General features: G+C 56.0%; 1 protein-coding gene across 5 annotated transcripts in view; it reads left to right on the forward strand.

The window, feature by feature from the left end:
• DNAH1 (dynein axonemal heavy chain 1) overlaps positions 1-18,179 on the forward strand; it is a 76,029-nt gene that overhangs the window by 42,166 nt on the left and 15,684 nt on the right. For all 5 annotated transcript variants that reach the window (XM_053898054.1, XM_053898055.1, XM_053898056.1 and 2 more), the window contains exons 31-50: positions 276-389; positions 840-989; positions 2,583-2,669; positions 2,779-2,965; positions 5,276-5,367; positions 5,563-5,717; positions 6,846-7,023; positions 7,827-8,021; positions 8,111-8,230; positions 8,500-8,658; positions 8,843-8,950; positions 10,028-10,168; positions 10,312-10,472; positions 10,907-11,064; positions 11,621-11,794; positions 12,599-12,637; positions 14,777-14,955; positions 15,923-16,153; positions 16,825-17,021; positions 17,499-17,634. In XM_053898054.1, the coding sequence (XP_053754029.1) occupies positions 276-389; positions 840-989; positions 2,583-2,669; positions 2,779-2,965; positions 5,276-5,367; positions 5,563-5,717; positions 6,846-7,023; positions 7,827-8,021; positions 8,111-8,230; positions 8,500-8,658; positions 8,843-8,950; positions 10,028-10,168; positions 10,312-10,472; positions 10,907-11,064; positions 11,621-11,794; positions 12,599-12,637; positions 14,777-14,955; positions 15,923-16,153; positions 16,825-17,021; positions 17,499-17,634 (2,961 nt within the window). The remainder of the gene's footprint in view (positions 1-275; positions 390-839; positions 990-2,582; positions 2,670-2,778; positions 2,966-5,275; positions 5,368-5,562; positions 5,718-6,845; positions 7,024-7,826; positions 8,022-8,110; positions 8,231-8,499; positions 8,659-8,842; positions 8,951-10,027; positions 10,169-10,311; positions 10,473-10,906; positions 11,065-11,620; positions 11,795-12,598; positions 12,638-14,776; positions 14,956-15,922; positions 16,154-16,824; positions 17,022-17,498; positions 17,635-18,179) is intronic.

The following is an 18,179-nucleotide window of genomic DNA, read 5'->3' on the forward strand; positions in this document are numbered from 1 at the left end:
TCCTAGTCAGAGCTGAGCTTGCCCAAGTCTAGGAGAACCAGTGTCAGGAACTGGGGGTAGGGTGTGGGTAGCAGGAGATATGTGAAGACCTCAGGGAGCTGGGACCTGGGAGGCAACTGGTAGCTACCGGGACCAGAGGTCTTAGGTCAGATCCTGAGGAGCCAATCCTCTCTCCTGGGCTGAGCAGCTATAGCTGGGACAGGGTATCCACAGGGAACAAGGGGCCCATCCAGAGAGGAGGCAGGTGAGTCAACCCCTCCCCTCCCCCTACATAGGTGGAACGCTTCATGTTTGAAGGTGTCGAGATCCCACTCGTTCCATCCTGTGCTGTGTTTATCACCATGAACCCAGGATATGCTGGTCGCACCGAGCTTCCTGATAACCTGAAGGCGAGTTTGGGCATAGGGCAGACCTAGTGACTTCTCAGGGTACTGGAAAGCCCTGCAGCTGTGTCCTCAGAGGTGCCACAGAACTTATGTGAGGACACACAGCTGTGGGACATCAGGGATGATGACCCCCGTGGCATCCCTCCTGCCCAGTGTCCTGAGACCCACCCTGCAGCCATGGAGAGGAGACCCCGGGCTTGTCCTCAGGTTTGGGAGGAGTCAGGGGGCAGGTTCAGGTCAATACAAAGGCCCGATTTCTAATGAGTAGAGTGGTCCAGCCACAGGGGAGGATACACCTCAGCTATGGCAGGCAAGATGCAGAGGGGAATCCAAGCATCGGTGAGGCAGGAGGGTAGTGAGGCTGCCTTCTGAAAACCAGGCAGTCCAGAGAGTGAGTTGTGGTCTGGGAGGGGAGGCCTGCTTCTCCGTTCACATGTGCACTCCGTGCCCCAGGCGCTCTTCCGGCCTGTGGCCATGATGGTTCCGGATTATGCCATGATTGCGGAGATCTCCCTCTACTCCTTTGGCTTCAACGAGGCCAGCGTGCTGGCCAAGAAGATCACAACCACCTTCAAGCTGTCTTCCGAGCAGCTCAGCTCACAGGTGAGGAGGCCCTGCCCCGACCAGGTTCCAGGGTGTGAGAGCTGCCATCTGCTCCCGGTGAGCCCCATAGGATGGGAATTACATCCCCACCTCTCAGCTGAGGGCTAGTTCAGATGCAAGGGAGGGTCAAACGTTAGGAAACCAAGGGCCACACAACCCAAGGCTGAGGAACAAGTACATTGGGTCTTATGGGAGCCCTACTTCCCCCCAAGCCCCGCACCATGGGCCATCCATTCGGCATGCTGAGCCCAGCTTCTGGGACAACTGCAGTGGACACCAGTGCGGACACCAGCACTGGTGGGTAAGCTTTCCCGTTTGGCTCTCTTCTCAGGCAGGCTTCCCCTTTGCAGTGGCAGAGATGAGCCAAGCTCTGGGCTTACATGCTGCCCGCTTAGTTTCTCTTTCTTAATAGTTGTAGAAAAAGTCCCTGGTGTCATCCTAATGGGCCCCTTCTGGGTGACCTGCTCATGCATGAACACCAGTCACTGTGGCCAGGGGGAAGCCGTGCGGCCTTTGGCCAGGGGTGCCCCCCAAAACCCACATGCTGGAGGAAATGCAGTCTGTTCCCAGGAAAAGCAGCAGCTGCCCGCCACAGTGCGGCCCGGGAGCCAGAACCCCTACACACCTTCTTTGTAACCATCTACTTTCAAAGATACTGCCCTCCCGTCAGACTCACTGTACCCACGTGGTTCTGGAAAGGCAGTCAACCCTTCTCAAGTGCCAGTGACTCAAAGTGTAGCCCAGTCTCTTCATCCTGCTCCAAGTCTGAGACTTCTGGGAAGTGCGCTGGTCCGTGGGTCAGGTCCAGATGTAGCTCTCATGGTCTGGCCTCATAGACAAAAATGATAAATTTAAGGGGCACCTGGGTGGCTCAGTCGGTTAAGCATCCAACTTTGGCTCAGGTCACGATCTCGCAGTTCATAGGTTCGAGCCCCGGGAATCGGGCTCTGTGCTGACACTTCAGAGCCTGGAGCCTGTTTCAGATTGTGTCTTCCTCTCTCTGCTTCTCCCCCGCTCATGCTCTCTCATGCTCTCAAAAATAAGCATTAAAAAAAAAGATAAATTTAACTATTTCCAACATACCTGCCATATAATGGAGAGAAACAGAACCAGTAGCAAAGAAGAGAAAAGCCTCGGTAGTGTGGCTGAAAGGGTGGGTCCAGAGAGATTTAAGAGATAATGGTAGAAGGAAGCTCAAAGGCCCTCAGGGCCAACCCTATTGTGGCACCAATGGGAACTCCTTTCACATTTTTTTCCTCTCTGCCCCTGGTGCAGTGCTGGGACTGCAGGACTCTGCCTGGGTCAGAGTCCTCATCCTCAGGGGCCAAGAGTTGAGCAGGGGATGCAGAATAAGTAAACTTGTGAAGGGAGAGGGCTGCTGGGATGGTAAATAGAGGGTGCCAGAGGAGTGCAAACAAGGGCACCTGGCTCAGGCTGGGGCATGTGGGCAACCACAGATAGCTGTCGGGGGAAGTGACATTGTAGCTTCCAGCTGGGTGAGGGCCAGGTACCAGGTGGGAGGTAGAGTGTTCCAGGCAGAAGCCCCCAAAGGGACAATGCCCACCCACCCTTCCTCCTGTGTGGTGGTGACAGGATCACTATGACTTTGGGATGAGAGCTGTGAAGACAGTGATCTCGGCTGCTGGCAACCTCAAGCGAGAAAACCCCAGCATGAATGAGGTGAGCTCCATCCAGCAGCACGCCCAGGCGGGCCTCCAGGATGACTCAAGAGGGGCCAGAGGCACAGCCGACCTTCGTCCCCTGAAGGCCTCACTGGCCTCTGCTGCAGGAGCTGATATGCCTCCGGGCTATCCGAGATGTGAACGTGCCCAAGTTCCTGCAGGAGGACCTCAAGCTCTTCTCTGGGATTGTATCAGACCTGTTCCCCACCATCAAGGAGGAGGAGACTGACTATGGCATCCTGGACAAGGCCATTCGCCAGGTCTGTGAGAAGAGCAACCTCAAGGATGTGGATGGTGAGCCCCTGGCCCCTGCCCTCACAGTGCTGGGGTGGCCATCCTGGTGTTCCAGGGCAGGGGAGCAGAGACAGGGCAATACTACCTCAGGCCAAGAGTGCCACAGGCTGGGGACTGCCAGCAGTCCCTGCCCCAGCCTTGTCTCCACTAGAAGCTTCAGGTAATAGATGTCTAGGAAAATATCCTCTGTCCCAATCATGCTTCTGATACCAGATGTGCAAGTTTCCCAATTCTTCAGCACCAGCTGGCTGTCCCACAATTCAATTCAGTTCTGACACTAATCAGAGTCCCAAGTCCCAAGTAGTCACAAGTGGTGAGCCCCCAGGTTACCCACAAATTTTCTCCAGCTTGGCCACAAATCAGAAGTTCCCATGACCCCCTCCTTAGGTTTGACCATTCACTAGAACAGCTTACAGAACTCAGGGAAACAAGTTTACTACTTATTATATAATAAAGGATATGAGCAAGGATACAGACAAATAGTCAGATGAAGAGATACATAGGGTGAGGTCTGCCCCCTTGGAGTTGGGGGTGAACCACCCTCCCAGAACATGGATGTGTTCGCCTACTACAAAGCTCTCTAAACCCCATGCTGTAGGGATTTTTATGGAGCCTTCATCATGTAGGCATGATAAAATTTTAATTATTATCAATTATTCTCCACTTCCAGCCCCTCTCCCTTCTCTGGAGAATAGGGGAGTGAGCCTGAAAGTTCTAGGCATCTAACCATGGTTTGGTCTTTCTGGTGACCAGCCCCCTTCCAGGAGCCCACCACCAAGAGGTGCCCCATTAGAACAAAAGACATTTCTAGCACTCAGGAAATGACAAAGGTTTTAGGAGCTCTGTGTCAGGAACCAGGATCAAAGGCTAAGTATTAGAAAAGAAGATTCTCCTAGCATCCTGTTTATAATGGTTTGAGGAGCTCTGCATCAGGACCCCGGGGCAGAAACCAATGTATATTTTGCTGGTTATTTTACATTGGGGAAGCAAATCCTGTTGTCTCCCCCAGACCTCTTGCTGTGGTCCCTCTCTCCACGTGGGGAGTAGTCACAGCACTTGGGCTCTTCTTGGGCCCTGTTCCTCCCTGACAGGAGCTCTCCTCTGCTCTGTCTTCACCTGCCTGGGGTGGGAATCACTGGGGAAATGGTGAGCTGTGGCCTGCCCACACCCACCACCCCACTTCGCCCCCACCCCAACTCCCCTCTTTTGGAGCAAAGCATGTCACTTCCTTCTTCAGGACTTGCTCATACTCCTCGTGGAACACGGCCCTGTTGTTGGGCTAAGGAGCATTTGGGCTTTTCTTGAACTGGATTGTCACAAAAACCACCACACAGTTGGAAGAACTCTGTGGGATGCCCTCATCAGTCTCCCTCTTGCCCCAACCCTCTTTCCCAATAGAAGGTGGGGGTCTCAATGCAGCCGCTGTACAGTCATGCAGCTCGAGCTCTGGTCCCATCATCCCCTAGCCCGGCTGACCTTTCCTCTTCTCCTAGACCCTCCCTGCCTGTCCTTTGTGAAGAAGGGGGGTGCTTCCCCAGGAAGTCACACCTGGCTGTTCTGGCCACCCTGGCTACACCGGGTCCTCTCTGGGGCCTGATGTGCTCATGCTGCAAGGCCTGTCCCCCATGCCTTCCACTTTTCATTCCACATGCAGCTCTGATGCCCCTTCCCGCCCACCAGGTCCCAGCAGGCTTGTTGAATGAAGCCTCAAAATCTCTTGCTCATGGCCTTGGGTCAGCTTAGCCATCACTGAATGAGTGGACCATGTCTCATTAACAGGGACCCCCAGGCATGTGGTACCATAGCTCCCTGCCACTCCCTAAGCCGCTCTTGGGCCAAAGTGATATGCTCATTCCCTACCTGTGGGTCTGGCCCTCTGCCCACCACTGGCAGCTATCCCTACAGCTCTGGTCTTGGTCAGTCAAAGCTCCTGACTGACTCTCAGGTTTTGTCCCTGGGATTTTGCCACGTATTGGCCACCATTTACTCAGGGCAGTGCTTTCGGCAGGAGCTGACGTTGCTTCTGGGGCCCATGCCAGCTGGACACCTGACCAATGGATGTTAGGTACTGATGGTCACAGTGGCAATCATGGCTGGCCATTAGCAGAGAGTCCCTACTCTGTGCCAGGCTCTGTGCTCAGGGCTTCACCTGCCCCCTCCTTTGAAGTAGGCACTATTGTCAGCCGCATTTTATAGATGAGGAAACTGAGGCTCAGGGTGACCCACCTGAGGTCACACAGAGAGCTAGTGGCAGGGCCAGGACCCAAGCCCATTCTCTGACCCCTGGGTTCCACTTGCATGTCCCTCCAGGCTTCCTGACCAAGTGCATCCAGCTCTACGAGACCACGGTGGTACGGCACGGCCTCATGCTGGTCGGGCCCACAGGCTCTGGCAAGAGTAATGTAAGTGGAGCCAAGCCAGGCGATCCAGCACCCAGACAGTGGGCCTGAGGGTGGTGGGGCCTCAGTGGGGTCTTGGCCCCCATTTGTACCTCTGTGGCCTCTAGACTACCCCTCCTGCCCCTGTGATCTGCAGCCCACTACAGCCCTGTTCTCTGGGGAACCAGGAGGCTCACTCTTGGGTGGCTGCCTCCCCAGTGTTACAGAGTCCTGGCAGCCGCCATGACGTTGCTGAAAGGGCAGCCATCCATCAGCGGTGGTGTGTACGAGGCTGTCAATTACTACGTGCTTAACCCCAAGTCCATCACAATGGGCCAGCTGTATGGAGAATTTGACCTGCTCACCCATGAATGGTGAGTGGTCCCAATCCCTCTGCAGTTATCACCCTGTGCCTAGGCTTCTGGAGGCTGTGGGCCATGCATCCCCCTCCCCACCCTAGCCCAGGGGGAGGTCAGGAGCTCAGGCTCTGGAGCCCAAGTGCCTGGAACCCTATTCACCACTGCACTTCCTTGCTGAGTGACCTTCCTCACTCCCTGGGTCTTGGTGCTGTCGTCTACAAAGTGGGGATAATAATGGCACCATGATTGCCATAGAAAATGACCTTGACATAAGGAAGATGTTTGGACAGCATGGCACATACCAAGTTTTCAGTAAGTGTTGCCTGGTGTCGTGACCCCAGAGGGTTGGCGATTCCTCTCAGGGCCTCCATGCCCTGGCAGACACATGCATGTCAGGGAAAGTGCCTTGAGCTGGAGAGGGCAACTAAGTGGACACTGTCCAAATGTCAGCATGTGGGAGGCTCTTCTCTGGGGGGATTCTGTTTCTCTCAATAAGTTTCCAGTCTCTGCTGGGGACTTTTGCTTGGCTCCAGTGTTCTGGGGCCCAGAGAGGGGCAGTCACCTGTCTTTCTAAATGTGAGTCTGGCCTGCTCCCACATTTCTGGTGAAGGGTCTCAGCTATACCCACTCTAGGCTCCTGCATGGGTAGGTGGGGGGCCTGGGGATCAGACCAAAAACATGTTCCCCTACCCACCAGTTTCCCTGGCATTTGGGGCCTTTGAAACCTGAGCCTTCTTGGGTTCTGTGGCAGGAACTGGATACATCTCGTGACCTATCCCTTGTTTTCTCTGCTAGGTCATTGACCTCTTATCCTTCTCTTTCCATGTCCCAGAACTCTGTGGACCTCCATTTCTGCTGTTGCCTCCTCCCCCGTTTCCTTTCTTTTCCCCAGGATATCACCTTTTTATCCTCTTTTTAATGGAGATTCAGCAGAGAAGGAATATAAGCACACATTTTTATAACCCCATGTTTTACCAAAAAGTCCCATTTCCCCCATTATAGTTTTTCAATGAATGAAGATATTGAAGGGAAAAATACCCCAGCAGAGCAAGGCCAGACTGGCAGCCAGATGTCTCTGGGAGTCAGCTGTGCTTGCTGCCCTGTTTCTGGGCACCTACAGCCCTCTCCTCCTGGTGACTGCAGGACAGATGGGATTTTCTCCTCCCTCATCCGGGCGGGGGCCATCGCCTCTGATACCAACAAGAAGTGGTACATGTTCGATGGGCCAGTGGACGCTGTCTGGATAGAGAACATGAACACGGTGCTGGATGACAACAAGAAGCTGTGCCTTAGCTCTGGGGAGATCATCAAGCTCACAGAGGTATGTCTTCCTGTCCATTTCCCCGGCTCTCCTCTGCAGCTGGGTGGACCTGACAGCCACAGCATGCTGGCCATCCTCGTCCCCCTCCATCTCAGGACCACAGCTGCACCTCAGCCCATCCCCACAACCTTTTGGTGTCCCTCTCCGTCCCAAGCTCCCACACTTGGCCACGTCCTGTGCAGCTGCTCAGAGCTGCCCATCTGCAGACCCACATTCTGTGATGCTCTGGGCCTAGATCCAGGATGACCACCCACAAGGCTCTGCCTTGTGCCTCCCAGGCCCCCTTGCAGCCATGTCAGCCCAGTCTGAGTCAGGCACCTTAGCAACATGACAGTCGTATGGGAGACAGGTGGTCCAGACCTGGCTGTAGGGGCACCTGCCTGGTGTGTGAGATGCAGTTCTCAGAAGAGGAGGCATCGCCTGGGTGTAAGAGCAGTTCATGGTATCCACACTGAGCTGATCTCTTGAGCCCTTCTGAGAACACCCAGAGATTCTGGAGCATAGCAGGCAGCTCCCATCAGATTTCTCTACGGCTCCAGGGACCCCAATATGCCCCAGTCCACTATACTGGCCAGAGAGTAATCAGGAATCTCCTGACTTTTGTTCTCCTCAAGACTCCAGGGAGGGCTATTTTATCAGCTGAAGACCAAGGGGTTTCTGCATCCCTTCCACCCCAGCACTGCTCCTGGTGCACATCCCGCCCCATGGCCTGCCTACAGTTGCAGGATGGGCAACCCCTCCCCATGGCTCTGTGGCCCTAGGAGCTGGTGGCTGGCCCACTCACACAGTTCATGTCGTGCCAGGCAATGACCATGATGTTCGAGGTGCAGGACCTGGCAGTGGCCTCCCCAGCCACAGTGTCCCGCTGTGGTATGGTGTACCTGGAGCCCAGCATCCTGGGGCTCATGCCCTTTGTCGAGTGCTGGCTAAGGAGACTCCCTGACTTATTCAAGCCCTATGAGGAGCAGTTCAAGGCCCTCTTTGTTGGCTTCCTGGAGGTAAGCAAGTCCACAGTGTGCCTGGCCCAGGTGGGGCAGCCAGGTGCTGTGGCCGCCAGCCACAAGAGCCGGGTGCTCATCCCCTATAGGGGTCCATAACTTTCATCCGGAACTCGGTAAAGGAGGTGATCGCCTCAACCAACAGCAACCTGATCATGAGTCTCCTCAAGCTGCTGGACTGCTTCTTCAAGCCCTTTCTGCCTAAAGAGGTACGGCTCTGAGCAAGTGGGGCTGGGTGCCTTCTCCTTTCTGCCCTCTGCTCTCCTTGCCCGGGTACCAGAGGGCCCTGAACCCCACGCCCAGCTTCCTGGAAGAGAGATTCAGATCGGCTCACATGGGTCACGGGATCACCCCATCAGGTCTGCTGCAGAGACGCCAAACTATGAAGCAGAAGCCAAAGGATGCCCCCAACCTCTGCCTCCTCGGGCTACTCAGTACTATTCTTGCCTTGGCCTGATACTGTTCCCACTATCCCCAGGGCCTCAAGAAAATATCCCCAGAAAAGCTGAGTCGCATCCCAGAGCTGATTGAGCCCTGGTTCATCTTCTCCCTGATCTGGAGTGTGGGTGCCACAGGGGACAGTGCCAGCCGCATCAACTTCAGCCACTGGCTCAGGATCAAGATGAAGATAGAAAAAGTGAGAGGCAGCAGTGCCCCCCACCACCCCCCCACCCCCCCCGCCAGGCTGGGCTCCCAAGTCCAGGATGTGTGTGCTGAATGCCAGGTGTTCTGGGACCATCCATGGGACTCGGGCCCCCAGGGACAAGTAGCCACACAAATTCCTGGGCCTCACAGCCTGGTTTTCCTCTGGTCCCTCGAAGCTGACCATGCCCTTCCCAGAGGAGGGGCTGGTTTTCGATTACAGGCTGGAGGACACCGGGATCAGCAGCACTAAGGACGATGAGGATGAAGATGAGGAAGGCAAGAAGGTGAATGCAGGCCTGTGCCGAGGGGACAGGACAGGACGGGAGGCGCCCCACTGGGTGGTGGCTAAACTTCTCGGTGAATCCTGACTACAGAGAGGAGGTCATGTTGATGGCCACAGGTCTCAGGTGGCGGTTATTTGCATTATCTCATGTATCCTCACAGATACACAGTATACCTATTATCGTGCCCATTTTCCAGACAAGGAAATTGAGGCTCAGAACAGTCATCCCCAGCCAGTGGGTGACAGAGCTGGACTTGAACCTGGGACTGGGAGCTGTTCCTAGAGTTCCTCCCCTACCAACCATATGCATTGACTCCTCCGTGTTGATGCCGAGTCCAGGGATGTTCACCTCAATTCTACTAAAAAGTCCCATTTTCCTAGGGGCTGGGCACCCTAAGGGCAGGGCAGCAAGCCCTCAAGGCCTACTTTGGTGTCCCATTCATTCTATCAGCCAGCGAGGGCTCTGTGAGCCTACTCTGCTTCTAGGATCAGAATCCTAACCCAGGAGGAAGAGGGGGCAGAGAGGCATTTGCGGAGATGGCCACTATGCATGGGGCTGGGGATCTCACAGGGCACATTTGAGTCTAACAGGACTGTCCCCAGTGTGACCTGTGCTTGACCATAGTGAGGACCCTCATCGGGGGAGGTCTGCAAGCTGGGTCAAGGAATTCATGCAGATGGGATGGTGTGGGGAGATGAGGCCAGGTGACCTCAGCACCTGTGGTTCTGCCCCCCCCCCCACCCCTCCCACCTTGGATAGCCAGAAACTAAATAGTGAAGGCCTTTGACTTCTGGGCTGTCCACTTGCTGGAACACTTCCTTGATGCAGAGACCCACAGCTTCCCTAGGAAGCTGCCCACAAGGGCAGCCGTGTGCAGAGAGCTCCCCCACTCACAGTGGTTTGTTCTGGGGTTCCCCATGGTGTACAGAGAGTAGGGCACAGGCTTCCTATTTCAGTCAGAAACAGCCCCTTACCCGGGCTCTCTTGCCAAGGCCTAGCAGTGCAGCTCCTTGCCCTCCTGGTGTACTTGGCCAGAGTGGGGTTCTGGGCCCAGCCCTGAGCTACCTGTGGTTCCAGGTCGCCTGGGTCAAGTGGATGGACTCCTCGACTCCGTTCACCATGGTGCCAGATACCAACTACTGCAACATCATCGTGCCTACTATGGACACAGTGCAGATGTCCTACCTGCTGGACATGCTGCTCACCAACCACAGGCCCGTGAGTGCCCCTGCCATGCCCTGTCTCACCCAAACTAAGGCCCAAGTCAGGGGGTGGCTGGCCTCCCATATTGACAGGGTGGCAGCTCCTGCTGTGTGCCAGACCCTGGGAGAGTTTTGAATACGTGATCCCGGTTCTCCTAGGTGCTGTGCATTGGGCCAACAGGCACAGGGAAGACCCTCACCATCTCCGACAAGCTCCTCAAGAACCTGCCGCTGGAGTACATCAGCCACTTCCTCACCTTCTCAGCCCGAACCTCGGCCAACCAAACCCAGGACCTCATCGACAGCAAGCTGGACAAGAGGCAGGCACCTCATTCCTTTCTATGTCCCGTGTCCTCCCAGCCTGGCTCAACCAGCTGCTTTCTCAGCTCCTCACCAAATTATGCTCTCAGGTTTGCCGAGACCTTCCTGGAGGGCCCTGGGCTCCTTTGCAGACTGTTCTGGAGCCGTCATCCATCAGAAATGCCTACTAGGCCCAGCCATGGGTGCTTGCCCTGGGCTGGGTACTCGGGTGGGGCTTGTTATGTGTCTGCATGGGAGGCAAGACTCACCTTGAGGGAGCCCAGACTCAGGGCAGCCAAGTGTGATGTCCTAGGATGTTCAGAATGGGACAAGGGGCTGCTCAAGAGATCCAACAATTCAGAGGAGGCTGAAGGTAGTTGCCATCCTGCCACCCCTGGGCTCCCAGAGGACCTGGTACCAATGGGTGCTAGGCTCACACAGCCCCTTCCCACAGGCGGAAGGGTGTGTTCGGACCACCCCTGGGGCGCAACTTCATCTTCTTTATCGATGACCTGAACATGCCAGCCTTGGAGACGTATGGTGCCCAGCCACCCATCGAGCTGTTGCGCCAGTGGATGGACCACGGTGGCTGGTATGACCGCAAGGTCATTGGTATGTACCCTCTGGCCTGAGCCAGTGGGGTGCGGGCTGGGTGTGCTGGGCAGGGCCAGGGCATCTGTTAGGCAGGGTAGGCAGAGCGCCCAGTGCCCACAGTACTTTTAGAGGGTCCACAGAAATGTTTTGATTTAAAAAAAATTTTTAATGTTTATTTGTTTTTGAGAGAGAGAGAGAGAGAGACAGAACATGAGCAGGGGAGGGGCAGAGAGAGAGGGAGACAGAATCCGAAGCAGGCTCCAGGCTCCGAGCTGTCAGCACAAACTGTGAGATCATGACCTGAGCCAAAGTTGGACGCTTAATTGACTGAGCCACGCTGGCGCCTTGTTTTGATTTCTTTTAAAATCACCAGGAAGATGAACTTTCAGGTCAAAGAACATTTTTAATGTATAACATAAATATATTTGTCTTTATTCTAATCCTGATATAAATTATAGTTTTTAATATTGTTATGGAGGAGAGGAGACCCTTGAAGGCCAAGTGCCTGGGGCCCACAGAAGTCATAATTCAGCCCTGGGCAGGGCTCTCTCCTGACTTCCTGCCTCCACTCCAGGAGCCTTCAAGAACCTGGTGGACATCAACTTTGTCTGTGCCATGGGCCCCCCAGGTGGAGGCAGGAATGCCATCACCCCACGGCTGACGCGCCACTTCAACTACCTGTCCTTTGCTGAGATGGATGAGGTCAGCAAGAAGCGCATCTTCTCCACCATCCTGGGCAGTTGGATGGGTGAGCCTTGGGCAGAAGTGGGGGAGGCCATGGGCAAAGGCAGAAGCCCAAGCCAGATAAGCTACTCCTAGGACAGCCGGGCAGCTGCTGGAAAGGGGGGAGTGGTTGAGGCACTGACCTCAGACCTGGATTCATCCTTTACTCAGCTATGTCACCAAATATGTGAACTTCTCTGAGCCTTAGTTTCTCCGTCTGTATAATGGATGATGATATTAGAGTCCACCACCCCAAGTTGTGAAGGTTAAATAAGACATTGCACGTAGCATCTAGCATGAAGCCTGGCACATGGGGATTACTGAATATATGATTTATACACTTGTATGCTTGTGACTTCACCTGCATATGCACACACATACATGTCAGTACTTACCTAGAAAAGCTGATGGAAGGATGTTACTTTTATAAATCAGGAGAAGCCACCAAGATAGAATGGACAAAGTGGCCCTGATCTTCCATGGGGTTTGGGGAAAAGTCTGCATCAGGATGCAGTTTCCCTCACCAGCCCACCTCCTATCTAACATACATTCTGACCTTTGAACTCCCCTTGGCGCTGTGCCAGGTGGTGGGGGATGGGAGTCAGGTCTTCCCTCCTGTGGCCTGGCCTGCCCTGCCCTCAGGGGTGATAGGTCAGAACCTGCCTACAGGCCCAGCTTGTGGGGGTGGGGGTGGGGGGACACATTGCTCTGAGGAGGGTGGGCAGCAGGTAGCTGCTCTGGGAGCTGCCCAGCTCAGCCCAGCTGGCCAAGGTGGGCAGCAAGGGACCCACCTAAGTGAGACCCCCATGTCTCTCCCTCAACCCTCTAGATGGACTGCTCGGGGAGAGAAGTTACCGGGAGCCCGTGCGTAAGTGCAGGCCCAGACAGGGCCTGGATGGGGTGAGGTGCTGGTTCCAGGGGGAGCCCTGGGCTCCAGTTGGGTGGGGCTGAGGCTGGGTCGCAGTGGCCACAGTGAACCATCCTCAGGCTCATGTGAGGGCCTTGGGCTATAGCCAATGCCTTTGTAGGCTCATTCAACTATTCGTACAGCAGCCAGTCCTTCGGTGCCTGGGTTATGTCCATCTTTCAGTAGAAGCAAAGTAAATGTGAGTTCAGTGAATGAGCTCCCACCCTGTGTAAAGAAGCAGAGGCTCCAAAGAGGCTGGCCCTCTCCGAGGAGCAGGCATCTCCAGTGTGGCAGCCTCACGCAGGACGGATCTGTCAGTCATTGCTGCTGGGCGACTGGCTACTTCAGGCCTTCAGACCTACCTCACGTCCCACCTCTTCCCCTACCTCAGCTGAAAGAGGCCATCAGAAAACAGCGCCCTCCTTAGGCCTCCATGTCCATTGCTCACCTGCACCCAGGCGCCCATTGGCCCTGTCTTCTCTCTTGTTGCTGGGAACGGACTGCCCTGCTCCCAGATAAGGTCAAAGAGTCCTGTTCTTAAGCCTGAATCCCACCCCAAGATTGTGTGCCGGAGGACGTGGCTCCACCTCCCAAAACACTGCATCAGTACCCACATATGTGTGTGGCCCTTCTCCACTGGGCCGTTCCATCAGCAAGCAGACATGTCCCCCATCGTAACACAAAACCCCAAACAGCCACTCTGGGCCCCTTCCCATCCTGGCCATCACTCTATTTCTCTGCTCACGTTGACAGCACAGCTCAAGAGCATTGTCTCTTCATGCTGGCACCAGCCGCCCCTCCCACTTTCCCTCATGCCCTACCACTCCCCAGAGAGTGCCCTTGTCACCAGCGGCCTTGTGTGGCCAGACCAAAGGTCAGCTCTCAGTCCTCACATTCCCGGGCTGTCACTGTCAGTGGAGGGTGGCCGCTCCTTCTCTCAGGTCACCACCCTCCACTCCCATTTCCCCACCCCACCCCAACCTCCCACCTGTCCATCTATCCATCTCCATCTGCAGCCAGAGGGACCCATTCAAATGTTCATTCGGATCACACTCCTCCACTGCCCAGTTGCAGACAAGAGCCCAAGTCCCAACAGTGGCGGATGGGGCCATCCCTGCCCCTTGTCACCTCTCTGCTCTCACCCGCTCCTCGCTGTCCTGGGCCTGCTTTTGCCTCCCTTCCTCAGCTGTCTGCTTCAGTGCCCCTCCTCACGAGGCCTCTCCCAGCATCATGCCGAATGCCCCTAGCCCTGCCCCCACCCCCCCCGCCCCCAACACCTCTCTCCTGCGGCAGGCCTCTCCATAGCTCTTTACTGTCCACTCTGCTGCACGTCTGTTCGTTCCCTGCCTCCCCACAAGAATGGCAGCTTCAGGGTGATGAGTGTGTCTGTTGGGGCTGCCCTCTGTGCCCAGGACCTAGAACAGTGCAGTGCCTGTGTTAATAGATGAGCCCCTCTGTGGGGCTGATGAGTCCTCCTGCCCCTTCTTTACTTTTTTCCACTTCAGGGGATTGATTCCCTCTGCCCCAAGTTCCCACTGACAGCATTTTGGTTCCCAGCAAAGAATTGAGTAGATTTTAAAGAACAATAAAACAGATTATGCTAGTAATGAAAATGCAGGCTGGTGGTTGCAGCAGCTCCGGGGGGCTGGTAAGCCCTGCAGGTCACGGCTGACTCCAGGCCCTGCACATCCCCCGTGATGCCCTCCTGAAGGTTATGTGGCCCATGTGACCCTCCCCTGCTTGGCTCAGAGCCGGCATGTTTCAGGTGTGGGGGACAGCCCCACTGGCACTGACTCCCCTTGTTCCGTGTGTGTGTCCCAGTGCCCCAGTGTACAATGGCCTGTGTCAGTAATGAGGATGTACAAGTGAGGAGCTCAGAGCAGGAGATTCCTTACCCCAAGCTAGGGGACATCAAGAAGAACTTGTGGAGGAGGTGGCATCGAAGAGGATCTGAAGGGTGGGTGCAAGTGAGGCCTGCAGGCTGGGGAAAGGGCATCTGGGGGAGAACACGGCATTGGCCAGGGCAGGGGGTTAGGATCCACAGAGGCCGCACTGGAGCCCCCACCTGTGTGACCCAGGCCCACCCTCCTGTTCCCACAGCTGGGGCCCCCACCATCGCTCAGTTTGCGGACCCCCTCGTGGAAGCCACCATCATGGTCTACTCCACCATCACCTCCCAGCTGCTGCCCACCCCAGCCAAGTCCCACTATACCTTCAACCTGAGGGACCTTTCCAAGGTCTTCCAGGGAATACTCATGGCCGACCCGGCTAAAGTCGAGGTGAGGATCTGGTAGGATCCCTTCCCAGTGTCCAGCAGAAGAGTACCCACCATGACTTCACAGTCCTCCCCAGCCCCTCAGTTTTAGACCTTACTGCTCAAACACTGCCCAGCCTTGATCTGGCCAGGCCCTGAGTGGGGCTGGAGGCATGGTGGGCTCCAGGCCCCCTGCCTTCCTATAGCTGAGTCCAGATCCATGCTTAGAATGGCAGTGGTGTTGGGGCTCACACAAAAGAGGGAGCCAGGGCAAAGAAAGGGAGAGAAAGGTTCCTGTTGGAGGCCCTGTGTGGGAGAAGATTTAGGAGGAAGAATGAGTGGGATGCACTCCAGGAAACAAATGCTCCAGTGGAAAGAGCAGGACTGTAGCAGGGAGTGGGCTGTCTGGTGTGCTGGGTGGGCTGGGGCAGACTGTGAGCTGTGGGGGCCGCAGGATCCTGAAGGTGATGGGAGCCATGGGTTTGGGTGGGAGACAGATTTGCACTTGGAATGGGGGTGGGTTTGGTCAGTGTGTGCAGAGCCTGGTCTGCACAAGGAGACTCAGTGAACAGGACAGATGCCAGACTTGGCCTTGCCACGCTATAGCCAAAGAGGTAGAGAGAAGGGCCTGGGAGCTTCCTGAAGGTCAGCTACTCCCCCAGGGAGAGGCAGGAAAGCTGGGATGGAGGTGGTAGCAGACATAGAAATGGGAGCAGAATCTGAGGGGCTTGCTGAGTGGCTAGATGTGGGACGTTAGGAAGGAGAATTGGGCATTCCTCCCCAGCTTGGGGTTTGAGGAATCATGGGGGCCCTAGTGGAGCTGGGTCCCAGTAGGCACTTGGCCTTCTGAGCCTGGATCTGGGGGTGGAGAGGCACAGGCGCGAGGCACAGCCCCATGCAGGACGCGGTCCTTGGTTGGCCGGCTGCCCTGTGTGCGGCCCTGCCCGGGACTCGGGGGGAAGAGGCAGGTGCTGATGCCAGGATGGCTGCAGGACAAGGTACAGCTGCTACGACTGTGGTACCATGAGAGCTGCCGCGTGTTCCGCGACCGCCTGGTGAACGAGGAGGACCGTGGCTGGTTCGACAAACTACTGGAGAGCCACATGGAGTACTGGGACGTGGCCTTTGTTGAGGTCTGTCCCTTCCAGCCCATCCTTTATGGGGACTTCATGTCGCCAGGCTCTGATGTCAAGTCCTATGAGCTCATCACCAGCGAGAAGAAGGTGAGGGGCCCGGCTGAGGCCTACTCCTCCTGGGGCCCTTCATGCTGCCCCCCGGGACCCAGGCCCTCTGCAGCACTGCTAACAGACCTGCATGCTGTGGCTGGAGGGTCAGGACACTGACTTCGAAGGCCAGCACTTGGCTCTCTGGGTCTCATTTCCTTTGTCAAAAGGGTGTAGCAGGCCCTCGTTGGCCCACCTCTGAGGATGAGCCTGTGTTTCATTTGAGACGGGCTCTGTAAACAGGGACATGCTGTACCTGTTGGAGGGGCTATCATCCTGCCCTCAGAGGGGCAGCAGGGCCCCTGGGATCATAAGTCTGAGTCATGACCCCAGGGAGATATGGAAGAGACCCCGTCAGGGGTCTCAGAGCTGCGTGGCTGGTGTGGCCTTCCTGATGGTTTCCCTCCACACACATCCCCTCCTTGTTCCTAGGAACTCCCACCAGAGTCATGGGTCAGTACACTTGTTAAAACCCAGAGGAAACAGACAGGGCTCTGACCCCACGCCTCAGGCCTTGGTGTATCCAACAGGTCGGGCCTTATGTAGGTGGAACTGGCTTCTGAAGGCACAGCGCCCTTCCAAGCACAGAGGAAGGGGTGTGCTTTCTGTTGGGGGCCCTGGTTCACAGAGACCGAGAGAGGACCCAGATCTCCCCATCCTCCCTGCCCCAGATGATGCAGGTGATTGAGGAGTACATGGAGGACTACAACCAGATCAACACAGCCAAGCTGAAGCTGGTCCTCTTCATGGATGCCATGAGCCACATCTGCCGCATCAGCCGCACCCTGCGCCAGGCGCTGGGCAACGCGCTCCTGCTGGGTGTGGGTGGCAGTGGCCGCAGCTCCCTCACTCGGCTGGCCTCGCACATGTGAGGGCCCCCAGACATGGTGGGCAGTGGGTGGCTGGCGGCAGGCTATTGGTTCCATTTATGTTCTTCCACAGATGGGGGAGCCTCGGGCCGCCCCGGGCCAGGACCCCCAGCCATGGGCTTCTGAACACACTGGGAACAGGAACTAGGCCCCAAGGAGAGGCAACAGCAGTGCCCTGTGGTGCTGTGGGGAGGGAAATGTGGCTGCAGACATCCAAGAGGGATTCCTAGATGAGACGGCCATAGGCTTTCTCTCAGAATCAGAGCTGGGAGGATGGAAGGAAAGGGCATTCCAGGCCATGGGAACAGCTTAAGCCAAGGTCTGAAGGCAAGAGAGCATGTTCAGGGCCTGGAGAGTCTGCAGATCTGCCCAGGAAGGGGGCCAGACTCCAGATGGCTGGGGTGGGGTGTGGGCACCCACCACTCAGCACTTGGCCTCAAGCTCTGGTAGGCCTCCACCCAAACTCCTGTCTCTAGGGCTGAGTACGAGTGCTTCCAGATTGAGCTATCCAAGAACTACGGCATGACCGAGTGGCGTGAAGATGTCAAGAAGGTCTTGCTCAAGGCTGGCCTGTACAGCCTGCCCATCACCTTCCTGTTCTCTGACACCCAGGTGCCAGTGCCATAGGCAATGGGCAGGGTCCAGGGTGGGGTGGCTATAACCCCATCTCAGTGTGGTATCCTATAAGGTGGTCAGTCCTTCAATCCCAGGTCACTGTCATTTGGGGTGGCTGTTTTGAGGGACAGCTGGGACTAGGGGTGAGGGAGCCCATAGTTGGGTGGGTCAGGTGCGTGGGGCCAAACCCAGCCTATCAGGGCTAGGGAGATATAGATCGCTACTATACCCTCAGGATAAAGAAGGCCCCTGGCACCATGGCTGACCACAAATGGCACCACACTCACTGGCCAAAGGCTTCCTACCTTAAGGACCACAGGACTTGTGCCCAAAGTGCTGTGCCTGTGGTGCTCTATTTGGGGGCTGCTCCCTCTAGAGCTCCCTACGCATGAGTACTGTTCCTAGGTCTCTTAAGAGAAGGTGAGGTTGTGGCTTTGGGGTCTCAAGACAAATACAGCAGCACTTAAACCTGGCTAGGGGTCAGAACTGGGTCAAGGCTGAAGTCCTGAAATACATCCCACCCTGTGCAGAGTCCTCTCTGT

The sequence above is a fragment of the Panthera pardus genome, unplaced genomic scaffold (assembly GCF_024362965.1).
Source record: "Panthera pardus isolate Hobbes unplaced genomic scaffold, ASM2436296v1 HiC_scaffold_8, whole genome shotgun sequence".
Taxonomy (NCBI): Eukaryota; Metazoa; Chordata; class Mammalia; order Carnivora; family Felidae; genus Panthera; species Panthera pardus.